At 37.5% G+C, this 17,124-nt stretch overlaps 1 protein-coding gene across 1 annotated transcript in view; it reads left to right on the top strand.

Moving 5' to 3' along the window:
- Nucleotides 1-17,124, top strand: part of RFTN1 (raftlin, lipid raft linker 1) — a 96,239-nt gene that overhangs the window by 44,792 nt on the left and 34,323 nt on the right. The window contains exon 4 of the mRNA XM_063409342.1: nucleotides 6,304-6,412. Within this exon, the coding sequence (XP_063265412.1) occupies nucleotides 6,304-6,412 (109 nt within the window). The remainder of the gene's footprint in view (nucleotides 1-6,303; nucleotides 6,413-17,124) is intronic.

The following is a 17,124-nucleotide window of genomic DNA, read 5'->3' on the forward strand; positions in this document are numbered from 1 at the left end:
TTAAAGTTTCAAAATTCAATGTCAGTTAAAATATTTTGTGTTCTTATCTAAGTACAGTACTGGAAAGCAACCTCCATTCTCTTTTGCCGGGAAAGATCCAGGGTCTGGGCTCATAAACTGTCTGCTTATAATAGTTTTGACATAGTTTGCAGATGCTTCATTTCACCATGATGGAGAAGCAGGGGCTATAAATGGTATTCCGAAGAATTTCTCTCCATTGTTCCATCTATGTCTTAGGACATACCATCTACAGGCTTTTCCTTCAGCCAATAAAGCAATCAACAGGGAAGCATTGCTCTGCAGAAGTAGACTAAGTAGTATAATTTAACCATAACTTTTTAGAGTTTTTAAGAGTTCTAAATTTCTGTGTTTACTCAAACAGCTTTGCAGCTGTTTTCCCTTTCTGCAAAATGATGAGGTGTCAGGTGTTGTAGAGATTCACTTGATGAGATTATTCTAATTCTGTTTCTCTAATTCCTGTATCTGTTAGTCCTGACGAAATGCAAACTGTCATCAGACAGATAACAAGAACTCTGTTTATCTGCAAAGGAATATGACAGACTGAATTCAAAAGTTTAATAATAAATCAAGATTTTTAAGTTTCCTTATTTTGCTGGTATTTCACTTTGGTGTTTTCACTTTGGTGAAAGTGGGTACTTTGCATTGATGCAATATATTTTTATTTTGAATATAAATGTGTCTGTGTGCGTGTCTGTTTGGTTTTCATGTAGGAGTTAAGCTTGAAGATGAGAAATGTCTGAATTTATCTTCATGAGCATTAGGATCAAACAGGTTTGTGTGCAAATGCAGTGTGTGTTGTTGCTCTCAGCAGGCTGATTTCAACTTAATGAAAAGATAATATTTATTCCATGCCAAAGAGTCAACAGATATCTTCCTTTAGCTCAAAGGACAATGGTTTGAGTTTTGAAGGCTTGCTATTTGTTACAAGTTCAAAGAAATACATATTTCCTCACAATAACTTTTAACAGTGACCCGAAATAAATGTTCTTTCATCTGTATTCTGAAAATTATAAACACTGCACATTAAAGATGCCTGTGTATCAATATATGCCCAAACTTTTCTCAAGAAACTTTATATACTGTCATTAAAAAAAGTTTATAAGTTTTGCTAACAAATAATACATATTCGAGTGATAAGGTTTCCTTTAGTAAAGAAAATGTTTAGGTAATAACATTAAAACAATGTCACATGACTCGAGGCTCTTAGAATGGAACATACCTGCTTTTATTTTTATTAAAAAATGGTGTGGTTTTTGGATGGACATCATAAAACCTATGGATTTTTAGTTGTTGTGTTCTTGGTTTTCAGATACTCTAGTTTTGCTGGGTTGTTAACTCAAAATTGTGGAGATACCAGGTGCTCATGTTAATCACTTTGGTGTGGTTTTGTTGTTTTTGTAATGTAGACCAGTTTGTTGTGGATGTACAATTCGATTTGAATGCGTAGTGGAAAATCTCAAAGCTGCACTTATATTCTTAGTATCATCTTAATGAAATGGTAATTTTAGAGTGTCTGTGCAGTTTACAAGTGTGTTTTGGCTTGCTGAGCTCATGGGCTTAGGGAACTTCAGGAAGATTAGGACCAAATGTTGGCTTCCTCAATTCCTTGTTGTATCTGAAAAGGATTGAAATCCAGTTTGTAGTGGACACCAAGTTGTCAGCTTTAATAGTTACTGTGTAAGTTACTGGTTCTCCACAGCTGGTTATGGTTTTTCTACCATGAAATGGTGCTTAACAGCAAACAGCTGTGCAGGAAATGACAACCTAGTGAAACAACTATTGTAACATATTTTTGGGCAGTGAACTTCCAATTATAAGTTAAAATCTTTTTTATTCTATGTGTAATCTTCTTATTTAGTGGCACTAGAAGCCCTGTTTAGGATTCAGGATGACACTTGGGAAGCTTGTGGTCCTGAGCCCTTTCCATACTGGTAAAACTTAAGGATACCCTCTACCCCCACCCCACCAGGCCTGCGAATGCTGTGTCTCTGCTCAGCATCAGGTACACTGAAATTCCACCTTAGCTTTTCACCATCCTGTGATTAAGGTTGTCCGTGGTGAGCACTGAGGGTACCTACAGTGGCAGAACCACCCTTCTTCAGGAAAATTTTTAATGATAAACAAACATTGTAAAGTGAAGAAAAACAAATGAAAGCCCAGGGTGTGTAAGTTGCAGTGAAGTTTTCTGTCAATCTCCATGGCCAGCAAGTGGTTGTCCTCTCCTGGGGCTGGAGGCAGGAGACTGCCCTTCCTCACTGCAGGGAAAGTGCTGATGTTGTTCACACTGTCCTTTGTGTTCCCTCTCCGGTATCCCAAAATGTCTTACAGTGGCTACAGGGTGTTGTAGTGAGTCCAGCAACCTCTTGGGTTCATCCTGGCTTCTGAGAAGGGTTACAGCCTTAGTGTATCCAGGCATGTTTCTTTCAGGGCTGGACCTTTTTTAATTAACCCATTGATTTCTTTTATCAGAGGAATAAAGGTAATACAACCCCCCCAAATGTTTGCAGGAGTGAAGGGAGGAAGATTCAATTTTACAGCTTAAGAGAAGAAGAAAAGGAAGAACTTGCTGACTGTGCATCCAGAAGGAAAGGAAGATTTTTAGAAGTGCTGGAGCTTACACATTTTTTGCCTAAATTGATCTCAGCATTTCTCTTTCTCTTCTGATTTTTGTTGAGAAATATTTTATGATGGGAAAGTGAAAATCAACTTTACATAAAACCATTGCTTTAATTTTAAAATATTTTATACATTGGACTCCAAGTAACATTCTGTGCTGTAAAACTGGTAGGAGACTCCAGAGTATGGATTATTGGGTAATTTCTCACAATTGACATCAGTCCTTTCTCAGAAGAGAGCAGAGGAATGCAAGTCCACAGAACTGTGCTCTTTGGACTTTTTCTCTTGCTTCTGGGATCTTGCTAGATGTACCATTTGTGGGGGTCCTGTTTCATAGTTTCTAGTGAAAGTGGTCCTAAAAGTAGTCCCATTAAATTAATAAAACTAAAACTAAACTGTATTCATTTCTGTTGATTCAGAATTTACCTGTACCTATAATTATCTACTTCTCTAGGGCTATATTAATAATATTCAAAGATTTTAATGAGAGACTTTTATGATATTTATGAAATACTTTGTGATACTTGTATGAAATGCACTGTTTATTGCTTAGAGACTGGAAACAATTCCTTGCCCACCCAGCTTTGCTCGGAAAATTATTTTTGTGGTCTGTGACATCCACAGGTATTTATTATTTTCGTGTGAAAAGCTATGGCTCTTGTTCTGTTTGTTTGTTTTTGGCAGAAAAAAAGGCGTTTAAAGTTTTCCTAAAAAGATGAAAACTACCAGTATAGAAAAAGAATTGCTTTTAACATATATAGACATAATTTACTTGAAAGCATGGAAAAATACTTCTTGGAAATACAGAATCCATCTATTGGAAGATTTTAACTAAGGATTTTATGGCGTTTAGTAGGATCTGTTAAGTGTGTTCTGTAAAATAATGTTCTTAACAGAGTGCAATAGCATTTGATGCCATTTCTTTCATGAGCCCTAGTGCAGAGGTAGCCCCCAAACTGTTAGAGAAGGAATTAACTATCTCAAATTAAACATTTCCAAGCAGCAAGTGTATTTTAAAGTAAGTGCTTCTTAAAGGAGTTAAACAGGACATTTTAAGCAGCTGTAGTAATAATCACTATATTTTTATGGATATAATCTGTATCTCAGATAACTCTTACTCCTTTCAAAGAGGTTGGAAGCAGGTCCTTAAAAAATTACACAAAATCAGAGCTCATGGAGCTGTTCAGGGGGAGGATAGGAATTTAGGAGAGAGTGGTTCAAGGCCAGCTTCTCTCTTCCTTATACCTTTCTATAAACTTTACCAATATAGGTTGAAAAGAATTTATTTTTTCAGGTAGCCAGGGGATATAAACATTAAAATACAGTCTTTCTCATTCTTTCAGAGTAATTAGAGTAGTGAGTTTTCTCAATGCCAAAAAAACCTAGCACTGCCAGAGTTATGAAGAGCCTTTGCCAAGTGGGTGGGCACAGAAATACCATGACACATACTTAATTTCTGGGGTTTGGTATCTTAAATTTGAATTTGAGCTGTAGTATTTTACAGTCTCTGTGAGAGAGGAGTGGCTTCCTCAGCTGGGCTGGAAGGGATCTTCTGTCCAAGAAGGGAAATAGTGGAGATGTTTATTCCTTGCATTTGTAGAGTTTTGCAGTTGAGATTGGTTGTCTAAAACGGGCTTGGTTCCTTGCAGCCCATTGCTGGTAACACTTCTGGTTTGTAGTTATACAACAGCCAAAGCACTGGTAAATTGTATTTGCTCCACTTGATGTTGTATGGACTTGACTTTGCAATTTCAAGTGGCAATTTTGATGATTTGTTGATTGCTGGAGCATTAGAGAGCCCTAGTTCATACTATTTCTGTCTGGAATATGGCTAGATAAGATCAGGGCTACTTCTCCTGTTAGTCATATTCAGACAGAAAAAAAAAAGTAGGTCTGATTGTAAGTACACTTGCAGGGAGACTTTCTAAAGTTTATTTTTATGTTCTGGAGTTCATCTGTGGCAGAATGCACAGAATAGATTTTCTTATCTAGGACTTTAGATCAGCAGAAATAGTTGTCTGCACTCATCGTGTTGTCCTTCTCAAAATGATTTTTTATTTTCTTGACAAAGTTGTTCTTTCTGGTTAAATTAATTTATGTGTGCCTGTTGCAGAGGAGTAGTGCCGGAATACAGTTAGTCTCCCAATAATGGCTTGTGTAAATTCTGTAAAGATGTTTGGAGAATTTTCATGAACCCAATGCTTTGTTAAAATTTTTGTCCTGAATGAAGTAGAGAATGGAACAACAGGTTATAAGAAAAAAACTAGAAAACAGGGGAAAAACAAATAGGGAAAGGCCTTCAATGTCACCAAACAGTGCAGTCTGCTACCACCTGTTCAGGTATGAGTGAGATGAAGAGAAATGAAGTGAGAGTGTAGCCTGTGTGAAGGTGGGAGGATCAAGTACAGCGAATGTGTGCAGTATTGCCTAGGAAACCCTGCCAGTTTGCAGTCAGCAGCCTACGCATCGCATGGCTCGGGGAGCTGTGAATGGCTGGGGAAAGCCCCTGGGACTGCCTGTCGCTGAAGGGTGTTCCACGTGTCACACAGTCCCGGTCCCCAGAGCAGGCCTTTTGCACAGGCGTGCGTTTGCAAGCATGGCAAGCCTGCCAAGCCCCTCTTTGGCTGTCTTGCTGCTTCCTCAGCACTCCCAGTTCAAACTTCTGTACCTTTCTTCCTGTCCCCTGGGTAGCCAGGCATCAAACAACTGCTGGCTAGCATTAGTTCTTCACTTGGACCCAGATCTTTTGATTCTCTGTGAGGTGTTAGATATCTGCTTTGTTACTAATCCCAAGAATGACAGACTAGCTTTTTTTCTTACTGTTCTTCCATGTGTTCTTCCACATTTCTGCCATCTGAGAAAGCGAGGGATTGTCTGGATATCCTCTATTGATCAGGTGTATCAGTTTCCTTGTATAGGAGTCTGCAGGAAATGGAAACTGCCTTCAGTAGCACTGCCTGTAGACTGTTTCTGAAGATCTTTCAGTATAACTTACAAACTTTCCCTAGGCATATTTTGACCAATACCTTATTTCCACAGTTCTCATTTTTTCAGCAAATGCATATGGCAGATGCCATTTGCTTTGAATTATCTTAGGAATTAGTCTCTTCTAAAGGAGAAGGGACATCAGGCACAGCTTTACATTTCTCAGAAACAGAACATAAGGTAAGACTGAAGGTTAAACTATTTTGATTGGCCTGTGATTTTAGATACTGACTTGGAATGGTTCTGGATAAAGAGAAGGGGTTTCTTTTGATTGCTGTCTGAAATGCTTGTTATATCAGGCTGCCTTATGGGGTACAGCATCTATCAGACCATTGCATTGGAACCTCCGTGTATATTCTGAGTTATATCACTGGTGCATCTCCTTGGTTTTGGCCCTAGATGCCAGGCTACCAAAGTGTTTCTTGGACAGAAAACGAAATCTGGAAGTCCCTGAAGCATCCCACCATCCGTGGTCATTGGTGTGATCTGCTCCCCTAGCATGTGGGTCAGATACTGGAGCTGCCACTTGCCAGAACTGCATTGAGCTCAGTGGGGGGAATGTGTTGGAAGCAGAGTTTTGTCTGAAGTTTAGCTCTCCAGGAGAAATACTTATAAATGGGATATCTGGGTATCCAGCTGTAACAACACAAGTTGATCCTTCTTTTCTGTCTGCCTCTTTAGGTCTTCAAAACGTGACGTCAATAGTGAAGGATATGTCTTGGAGGTAGAATGCTGCTCCTCTTTAAACCACCTTTCAGAGAAAAAGGAGATCCCTGACTTTATTAAGAAAGTGAGTAATAAGAAAAGGGGTAGCAAACCCCAAAACACAGTATGCTTTTATATGCCCTGTAATAACTGTTTCTAGTTCTCTCAACTTGGCAGTAGGGGTATGTATCATTGATCCAGCTGAACTACCTGCACTAGAATTTGGTTTTTGTAATTTTAAGCATCTAAACAGCAGTTATATTTCTTGAGAGAAGCACGTTTGATCCTGTTATTATCAGAAAATAATTTGTAGTGTCAACAGGAGAATGACCTCCCACAGATGATACCAATGTAGAAGATGGTCCTATAATGTACATTTTATGTTGAAACTATATATATAGTTTCCATATTAGTGTCCAGATATCCCACTGGATAGTACTTTACCTAAAAGGCCCTTTACCTCCAGGGAAACACCCAGATTATTTAAGTTTTGTTTCAACATCAAATGGTGTTTGATAAGAGTTGGTATTGGTAACCTAAATACTTTGGTGAACCAGAAGAGTTCAATTAAGTATTCAGTATATACTGGGGAATTTAAAGAGAACACTACAATTATTTACTGCCTTCTTTTTAGAATTACTTTTGACACTATGATATTCTGCCAGACCAGAAATTAGCAGGTTATGTCCATTTTAGTAAAAACAGATTCAGATTGTGCTTGTTTCAAATTCTGCAGCATCTGTTGTGTCCTGTTGCATGTCATATAAACTAGCTCTGAGTGGTGTATTTATTTAGCCACAGGGTGTGAGTAGGCATACTCCCCGAGCTTTAGTCCATTTGCAGTGATAATTAAAAAAGTTTTTAGAGTAAACTACAGCACAGGCTTTATGAGCTTTATGGGGAATCAGCTTGAGAGACTAACTCATCTTTAATATTTAATTTTTACTTTATTACTTAAAATTACTGTGAATTTTAAGAACTGGTTTAAAAATAATGCAACTGTAACTGTGATACTTAAAGAGATATAGCTTTTGGTATCAGAACAAACAGAAGTTTTCTGAACACATAATAATAATCAAAAATTTGAGCCCAAATTTTGTTTCAGGTCAAACTGTGTTATTACACTACTATTCTGATGTTATCTTGGATTATTTCAATATATTCACACTTAGGAAAAACTGGTGTAGTTACTGTGTACCAGTTTCAACATGTTTGATTTTGTTCTTCAGTTCTTTGAGTCAGGGTAGTCAGTAGTTATGGGCATAACTGTCACAACTGGTAGCAAAATTGTGCATCACTGAAACAGAAAATTTCTTTGCATTTATAACTTCAGAAAGAGTATGAATAACATGAAAACAAAATGACAATCCAGGAGTCGTCTTATTTCCATAAATATCCAATTCTGAGACTCTTTAGAATGCTTTTCTAGACATGGAAATGTTTCTGTTGATAGAAGCCATTTGATTATGGGGTTATGAAGATCCCTTTTTGAAAGATAATAATTTAAATTTTAATAGCTAGAATGTATATTTACTGTTTCTCTGTAGGTTGAGTATGTCGCTCATCTTCAGATGTTATTTGATGTAGAGAAATTTGAAGTTCTTTGAAGCTGTTGCTGTCAAATGTGTGCTGTGTCACTGTATCTGATTATACACATTGTGAAAGTCTCAACACTTTTATGTAAATCTAACTCAGGAAACAAGACTTGTTTGGGAGTAGGAATTAATTGTCATATTAACTAATTTGTCTGAGCAACAAAAATATCCATTGCTTTTAAGGGCATATAAACCAGATGTTTACAAACAAAACAAATGGCAAAATAAAGGATGTTCTTTAAACAAAGTAGTAACAAAAAGCTGTTAGAGAAGGCAATTCCTTTCTCCAAAAAATGAACAGCCTTATAATTCTTCTCAAACTGTAGAATACAATTGAAGCTAATGGAATGTTTTAATTGAATAGGGAAATCCTTTATCTTTTCCTAACAGAGCTTTTAGCACAGGTTTACCTTCTTACTGTATTGCAAATTACTGTATTTAAAAAAAAACACAAACCAAATAGAATAGCCATATTTTCAAAACAGAATAAGAAGTCAAAATTTTCTCCCTGAGCTTACTAAAAAGAATTCCTATACACCAAGAAAATTAATTTTATTAATTTTATTGTGCACTGCTGAGCAAGTCTGACTTACCTTGAGTTTGAACAAACGTGCAATTTTAATAACTTCCTTGGATTGACATTTTGTTGCATTGAAATTATACATAATATTGAATATTAATTGCTTCCTTCTGCAAACACAATGCAATTTTGCAATGGCATACAGCATAGGTAATATGTACTTTTTTTCTTCTATAATTCCATATAAATGTGTAACAAGGAGGTTATTTCACCTGGAGAATGCTTCTTGCTCACTGAAACGAAGTACAATGTTGATTATAAAACATTTAGGAAATGCCAAAGAGGACTCTCTGGTCAAACCTCTGTTCTGTTGGCGAGATCTTTCTGTGCTGCTGGGCTTTTCCCAGTTCTCCACTCTCTCCACTGCTTTTCTGCCACAGTTTCTGGCTATGGCAAGACAGGGAACATTTAAATATTGGGGACATGATGTTTCATAAAATACACTCTTCCTGTACTTCAAAATCATATTGACATCAGCACACTGTGCTTCTTCTTTGATATCCATGTGGATCTAGTGTGACTTAACCTGTCCTAAAGAGTTCAAACAGTCCCATGGTGTCTTTGATACATAATTTTTGGGCAGTAACAGAAGTAACTCAACTGTTGTGTACATATTGTACTGCTGTACTGGTATTAACACTCCTGTCTTTAGCTCTCAGGCTAAACAGAGATGAAAGATCTGCTCATCTGCTTTTTAATAAGCAAAGCTAACTTTTGAACTTTTGATCACTGGGGCTCAGATCATTCTGAAATTGTTGAATGTAGAGGTGTTACTTCTAAGATACCATATTTTGTAATATTTAGACTTGTGTCTCATGTCACATAGGGTAGCCTTTAATTACCTTCTTAGTTGCTTTTTGTTTCCGTGTATCCTGCTATCATTTTTTCATCTGAGAGTGTTCTTTGGAATCTATGGATACGAGTTCAAGGGCAGGAGGAGCTAGGCTGACAACCCAAGTAAAGATTTATTTTGGACACACAATCATATATGAATGCCAGATATATTTCTCACGACCTCTGTTTTTTGTATCTGAGGGACATGTCTAGAACTGTAACAGGCAGAAGGTTTTACTCCTATGTTCACATCTTTACCATGTTGATGACAGTTTAGGAAATGGGGGATTTTTTCCGTACCATGTCTCCCTAGTTTTGACTTCTTAAAATTTAGGAAGCACATCTTTGGATCCTTGGTTATCTCCTTAATAATGCACCATTAGAGGAAATTCTTGTATCCCTTTTTCAGTGTGACACCACTGCAAGATTCGCATTTCTTGTCCCTGTGGAATAGGAAGCATGATAAGCATGGATGAGCATGGTTTAAAGATGGTGCAGTTTAATTGAAATCCAGACACAAACGTCTTCCTTTTGTGTTTTTGGCTAGACATGGATCTCACCCTGCTGATCTGTCCTTACTTCAGAAATGAGTCTGATTTCTTCCAGCAAACCTAAGGCAGTACAGATGAGTAATTGGTTCTGCATTTTCAGAAGTGGACTGGTTCCACTTGTAACAAGACTGCCATTGTGAAACACCTTTGTAGTGCTTATTGTGCCATGCAATCTGCTGGATGAGACAGTGTGTGTCAAATCTGCTCATTGCAGTTCCCTCTCCTGTGTCTTGGTCTTGTTCAGTGAGTACAAATCATTACTGCTGGCTCCAAAGCTGCCAGCAGTGTGTGGCCCTTACCTGATCCTCAGAACAGCTTCTGTAGTCCAAAGCACCCTACAAATAATCTCGACTTTTGCAGATGCAGTGACTTTGCCAGTAAGTTTCTTGACATTTATTCTATTGCCTAGCAATAGCATTGCTGGGCCATGGAAGCGATGGTACCTCTCCGATGTGAGTGGGACCCCAGGGAGGGATCTGCCACCAGAATACATTGCAAGGATGCTGCCACCCATGTACTTGAGCTAGAGTTGGCCTCTGAAAGACTCCCAGTTCTCTCTGGTACAAAAGCAAGTTGAGCAGAGAATTGCACTATTTTGAAAGAAAGGCTGTACAATTCTAACCCTTGTGTGAAGAACTCTCATCTCGCATTGCTGAAAGGATCTACTGTATTTGAGCCCTCTTGACAGTTTTAGGGAAAACGAAATGTTACCAGGAATAAAACTGGCATGAGATACTAATATGTTTCAAGTATTGGTTTATGCACTGGAAATTAATATGCATTGCTAAACTGTAGCTGAATTCAGTGTGCTCCTGAGGGATGAGACATTTCTTGAAGCAGTTTGATCCCCCTGTCCATTATCTACCCTCTCTCCATTGGAGGGAGCCTCAGGCAGGAGACTGGCTTAGTGGTTGGATAAGGAACTGCTACACCGCCTGAAAAACTACACGTCACTCTCACTGCATGTGTCTCTACTTTGGTGATTTAATTAAAATACTCAGATCCTTCTTTTCCTGCTCTCTTGTGTTTTTTTCCCCTTCATTCATCTGTAGCTGTTTTGGAGTTTTCGGAATTACTGCTGTCTTAGTTTACGCCCATTGCTTTCTGGAGAGTCATCTGTGTTACAGTTCTAATTGCAAAAGAATTTTTGTGCTAGTGTTGCTCTTAAAGACAGGTTAATTCTCCAGTTTCTTTCCAGTTGCAAGATAGAAACAGCCTTGAAGTATTTAGGAGGACTTCTGTTTCTCCCCTAAAATAGCAGCTAAATACCTGTAGAAATTTTCAAGAGCTTTTAAAATCTTTTCCATAGATGTTCCTAGTCAAGGGTGTGATTCCCTTATTTTCTACATATTTACTCACATCAGAATGAACATTTGTTTTGTGTTATCAAAACAAGGGGCTTCACATACCTGTATTTTGTGTGAAAGCAACATGAAATGATTTTGAACTCTCGGCTTCTGAGTTTTTAAACTCTCTTCAGCATCTAATTAGGAAATGGCCAGAAGATGTGGAAGATGAGAAACATATCAATGTCTCCATAATAATATGTATTTATATTGCATTTTTTTTGTTAACAGCATGACAAGGAAATGAGAAGACAAAAATCTGCAAATTCCTAGAAAATAATGAATGTGAAAACTACTGATACTATAAATTTTTTATTTATAATAAGAAGAATAATAAGAAAAATGCTGGGGTTCATATAGCTGTTCCAGCATTTGTCATATTCTTGTGTTTTTCATTAGTTACTTTTGATGTCTGAATCTTTACATTGAGATTTTTTTTTTAGAAGGAACAGAGAGATGCAGCTTAAGTGTTCTTAGGAGCGCTAGTGTGTTGGTGGATTTCTTGACTTGGATGCTGCAGTCTTACAGAGATCTCATCTATGAAGTCTGTGTTTGCTTTGTTAGTACCAGGGGTCCTTAGATGGTTATTGTAATCCTAAGCATTATTCTTTATTTTACTTATGTTTTAGTTGGTCTGTTCAGAAATTTCCTGCAGGGTGTACAGTCAGAGCAGGTGGCAGTAAAAGAAAAGAGGGGAAAACATTGAGTCTTTAATACTGTTCAGAGGTTTGTTCTTCAAATAAATAAGCAGTTCAGATTTATCTCTGTGGCTAAAAAATGACCCTTCTAGAGTCTTGTTTATTACCTAGGATTATTTACCTAGATGTGATCTCAATCTTTTCTAAAATCATTTCCATCCTTAAAACAAACCCCAAAAATTCCACCACAAAACCTTTACTCTCCAGGGTATTTGCAAGAGAACAATACAACATTATTTTTTTAGTGCATTGTAATGAAAACCATTGCTGAGCACTTAGCTGACAGCTTTGTTTTCTGCATGTTTTCAGTGCAAACAGAGCCCCTATTTTATTTTTTAAGTATTTGGATGTTAGCAGTAGATATGGTCATGAAGCAGAACTTGAAACTCAGCATCAATAGTTCAGCTGTTTGTAATCTGCTGTGATAATATTTATTAAAGTGCATTTTGTTAACATTTTCTAAGTGTATATATAACAAGAGATGGTAAAAAATAGCATATACTCTATTTTAAACAGCCTGGTGTGAAGGGAAACATCTGTTCCTGCTTAAGCTTCTTTCAACTTGTGTTCTTTTGACTAAGCCCTGTAAGAGTGGTGTTGATGTATATCTTCCATGGACATTGCAAAACTATTTTCAGGACTCTCCCAGGAGCTTGGTAGTGCTTTTATAATCCTTTGCCCCCACCAGCTTTCAGAGTCATCCCCTTGCCCAAGATAAAAATAGACATTATAAAGCATATAGCTGATATTTTTAACGATCCTACTTCTGTGTGGTGGGAAAAAATAACTTTTAAAATAACAATAAATATTTTAATGTTTTATACTGTGCTAAAATAAATTACCAGCAAATTCTTCAAATTGTAATCTTGGCTACGAGTGACAGATGGCTTGATGAAACAATGTGATTTTAAAGAAACACTCTTCAGTTGATACAAAAGTAGTATTCCCTGCAAATTAAAGGTAAAGCCTGTAAATTTGAGACTGAACTCCTGCTTTTAAAAATACTCCTGTTGTCCTGAACCTTTTTATTTGTTTGTTACCTAGAACAGAGACAGACTAAAATCACTCACATTGAATCACATTATTGCTAGTTGCTAAAATGGTTTTTTAGATACAACAATCAACTACATGCCTATGTAAATCTTTATTTTCTCCTTGCTTATGTTCACCAGTTAGTGTAGGAGTTATTCACAAAAGATTCCTGCACAGAACGTGGTCTGCATTTTGAAAATGCCAGTTCTCTGGAGTAAGAGCTTGGGACAGAATTTCTACACTTATTTTTAAAGTGAGTATCAAATATTTGGGTTGAGTGAGCATAGCTGGCTGCTTTCTGGCAGCTGTTCCCAAGTGTAAAACAAATTTTAGAGAAGAAATACTGAATTATGTGAATAATTTCAAGACTTTTTTTCAGAGTTAGGGGAAGGGTGGGTGTATGCAGGTATATTATGTGGCTTTTGGACAGATACCACTCACTGAATCTGTGTAGCGTGTGCCCACCAATGTTCACTCTTTGCCTTTGGTGAAGGAACAGGTGCTAAAAGGACATGATTTGAGAAGAATCAACACACCCAGGACCACAGAGGATGACACTGGTTTCAAGACCTGTCATCTAATGAAATATGCTGCAAGGAGCAAGTGTGCTTGCACCATGCTGCACTGCATGTTTAGTGTGGTTATATTGTTCTCAGGAGTGAACACGATGCAAGCTGGAGAGGAATTTCAAGTTGTTAATCTCACCCCTTTCTTGGCTTGAGTAGCAGGAGATGTGTAGCTTACTGTAATTTAATATCTCCTGCAGCACTGCCTTAAGATCCCACCTTCTGTTTCCTTCAGCACAGCAGTAGGTTGCAGTAGCTCCTCACTTCAGTAAATTTCTCCCTGTGCTGTTTGTAGCCTTCAGTTCCCTTCCGCAGGGGCTACTAGCAAGGAACATGTGAAACTGCAGAGCTTGCTTTCTTGCCCTGTTCAGTGCCTTGTTCTCTACCTTGTTCTTGTTCTAATTCTAGTGCCTCTGCCACAGCTGCAGTGAGATCTTAAAATGGCAAATCAATGGTTTGGGTTTATGGCAGCGTTTTCCAAGGCATCCCTCCAGTGTTTTATCCCTCATGGCCTATTTTGATGTAATTGACAGTGAAAGTATTTGATAATTTGAAAACTTGAATGCTGATGGGGATTTCACTTTGTAAAAGCTACATTTATATTTGTTTCTATGTATATGAACATGATCTATCTCAAATTCAAAATTGGGTGAATGTAAACTGGAAAAGGTTAAAAATGCATGGGAAGTACAGGCTTAAACACAGGAGCATTCCAGTCAGAAAGGATGGATGGTTTGGAAATCTGCAAGCAGTGAAACAGTCCAGAGTTATAGGACAGAAAAACGATGAGCAATTGATGCTTTGCTATTTGATTAGCAGAATTATCTTTTTTTGTAATGTGTTATTAGAGACAAAAAAATACCAAAGTTTCAAAAGTTTTGAGTCATATAGAAAGAACTAAATCCACCTTTAGAACATTAGCTAATCAGTTGGTTTTAAAGTAAGTAGTAAACTCTTGATGACTCTTCCTGTCTTCTAAGGAAAGAGCATGTGAGATCTATGGAAAATACAAGAGGCAGACTAAAAGCCTGTCATAATTTTAAACATCTGTTTCCATAAATGAGCAAGCTAGGAGGGGGATGTGCAGTATTAATGATGAAACATGTTCTGCTAAATTTTAATGAAGAGGACAGAGTTGGAAGACTGTAGTCTTGAGCATACTTTTCCAGTTCCAGCTCCTGGCATGCAGTACATAGCATTCTCCTCAAACCACAAGATCGTGGCTTTTGCATGAAGATTCCCTGGTGCTGTCTGTTTTCAGAGGAGACTTGCTTGAATCCTAAGGAGGAGGTAGAGAAATGCACTGATCTGATTTCTGGTGCACATAATGACACCTAATGCCTTTAACATTGTTCTTTTAAAAACAACTAAATAAACAGACAAGCATTTATTTTGCTGACTGAGACAGATCATAGTTGATTTAAATAGACAGCTCTGAGCAAAATTAACCAGCTGTTGTTCCCAAGGCCATATGTTTGGCCATCAGTAGGATTAAGTAGCAGTTTATCCCAAAGTTCACAGCAGTGCTAACTCAATGCATCTGATCATCAGAAAATCAGTTCCTTGCTCCTGGAAATTGTTCTTTCTCTAAGAGCATTTAGTGCTCTTTGTAAATTGTTTCTGGGTTTTTATGAAATTCTTTCAGTTCTTCGTTATATGGTAAACCATCTAGCAAACATACTAGTGAAATGTTCAGTCCTAGTGCCTAAGTTTTGAGGGTGGTTTTTTCCAGGTCATCAGAAAGTGTAAGCCTTGAGACAATTTAGGACTGCTGTAAACTCAAGTGCCTTGATGACATTAGTAAAACTGCTTTTTCTCCAGACACATCTTAAAAATGTCCAGCTCCTGGCATTAAAGAGTTAAGAGAAATTCCTAACACTTAAATAATTTGTTTGAAATTCTTATCTGGGAAAGATCCCCATTATTAAATTGCTGTGTGTTGTTCCACATTTTTATTGATTTTGGTGGAGTACTACCCTAAGCTTGCTGGAAGTGTTTGATTTTCTGTGTGCCATCCCACGGGGATGTGATCAGGATCTCCTTGTAAGCAATTGCTGAAGCTGACAGAAGTGTATGATTTTGTTCAGCATGGGATCTATATCCTTGAGTTTCCATATTTATAAGAGTACCATTATGCTTGCTCTCAAGAGGAGATTATTATGGAGCTGACAACGGAACAAGAAATACAGAATCATAAACATTGTGTGGGCTGTACAATGGACTTGCCAAGTGTCTTTATTCAGAATAGATTTGAAAAGAGAACCTGTGTGTGTCTGTTGAAAATGAGCTTTTGAACATGGGTTCTCACATGACTGTGAGAGCTACAGAGTAAAACAAGTACTTTCCAGAAAAGAGGATTTCATCATTCAGCCATGCTGTTGCCAGGCGTGGCTTTACATATCTTTAATTTGACTGAAAATGACTGTCAGCCATTTTCTAATTAGGGTAGGGAGCCTTCAAGAGAACCAGAAATATTTAAAAAGATGCGACATAAATTTGCTACATCAACGTAATGTTTAGTGACACTGCTCTGTGCTGCTGATGGCTCCTTTTCTTCCAAATGCAGTATAAAAATAGCGGTCAGGCAGTTCTGAAATAAACAATAACACTTCCCAAATGTTAAGAATGTTAACACAAGTGCCCTAGCTAAAATTCAATTAAGGTAGTGACATCAGGGTTGGACACGGTACTTGTTCCTATTCCTTCTAAAGTTCGTGGGAGATTTGATATTTATTTTGCAGACAGCGAAGGCTAAATCTGTCATTTTTTTCCCCTCAGGGAAAATGCCAGGTTTCTAATCAAGCAAATTATAGGGATGACATTAAATTCTTTAACTGCCTTGGCCCTTTGTACACATGAAATTTCACCTCTTCTTTAAGCAGAATCTATTTTTAAACTGCCATAAATCCAATTTGTTGAGAGCCAGTTGCAAATGAATTTGGATGTACCCACTTGGGGGTTATCCAGATTGAAATAAATGAGTTAAGTTCTGCTTCTGTGGTTGAACAATAACGTCTTTTGTGATGGAGGTCTGGTCTTGTATTTGTGGTTAATATCATCCAAGCAGCACTTTATGAGGCAATGAAAATGTTTCTGTTCCCGCCTGGGGAAAGAGGCAAAGAATTTATTTTTTAAAAAAATTTGTTGGAATTTCCCTTTTCAAAATTTCCCAAGATGTAAACAGATAAAGTATATGTGAGATATAAAAATTGTCATAAAACAGTTGAACTTTGTACCAATCACCTAGCATGAGGGCACTTTAAATCTAGATTTTTATCTGATGTGAAAAGTGGTAGAGATGTAGTTGTCGTTTTTATGTTTTTTCCTTTCATTTAGTCATACAGTACAGTGTGACACAGACCTTTCTTTGTTAGTGCTCTTTGTTTGTATTCTACACTGGCACATAAAGACAAGTAATTGTGTTATTTATCTGATCTGGAATATGTCTTGGGTGACCCTGTCCAAGTAGCATCATGCTCTTCCTATTCACTTCAGCTTTACTCCTTCTTTCTCCCATACTTTGCCTTCTTACTCACTCCCAACACTGCATCTGCTGAGATATTTTCCCAGAAGGCTGTGACAGACATAACTGTCT

The sequence above is a fragment of the Prinia subflava genome, chromosome 1 (genome assembly GCF_021018805.1).
Source record: "Prinia subflava isolate CZ2003 ecotype Zambia chromosome 1, Cam_Psub_1.2, whole genome shotgun sequence".
In the NCBI taxonomy this organism is placed as follows: Eukaryota; Metazoa; Chordata; class Aves; order Passeriformes; family Cisticolidae; genus Prinia; species Prinia subflava.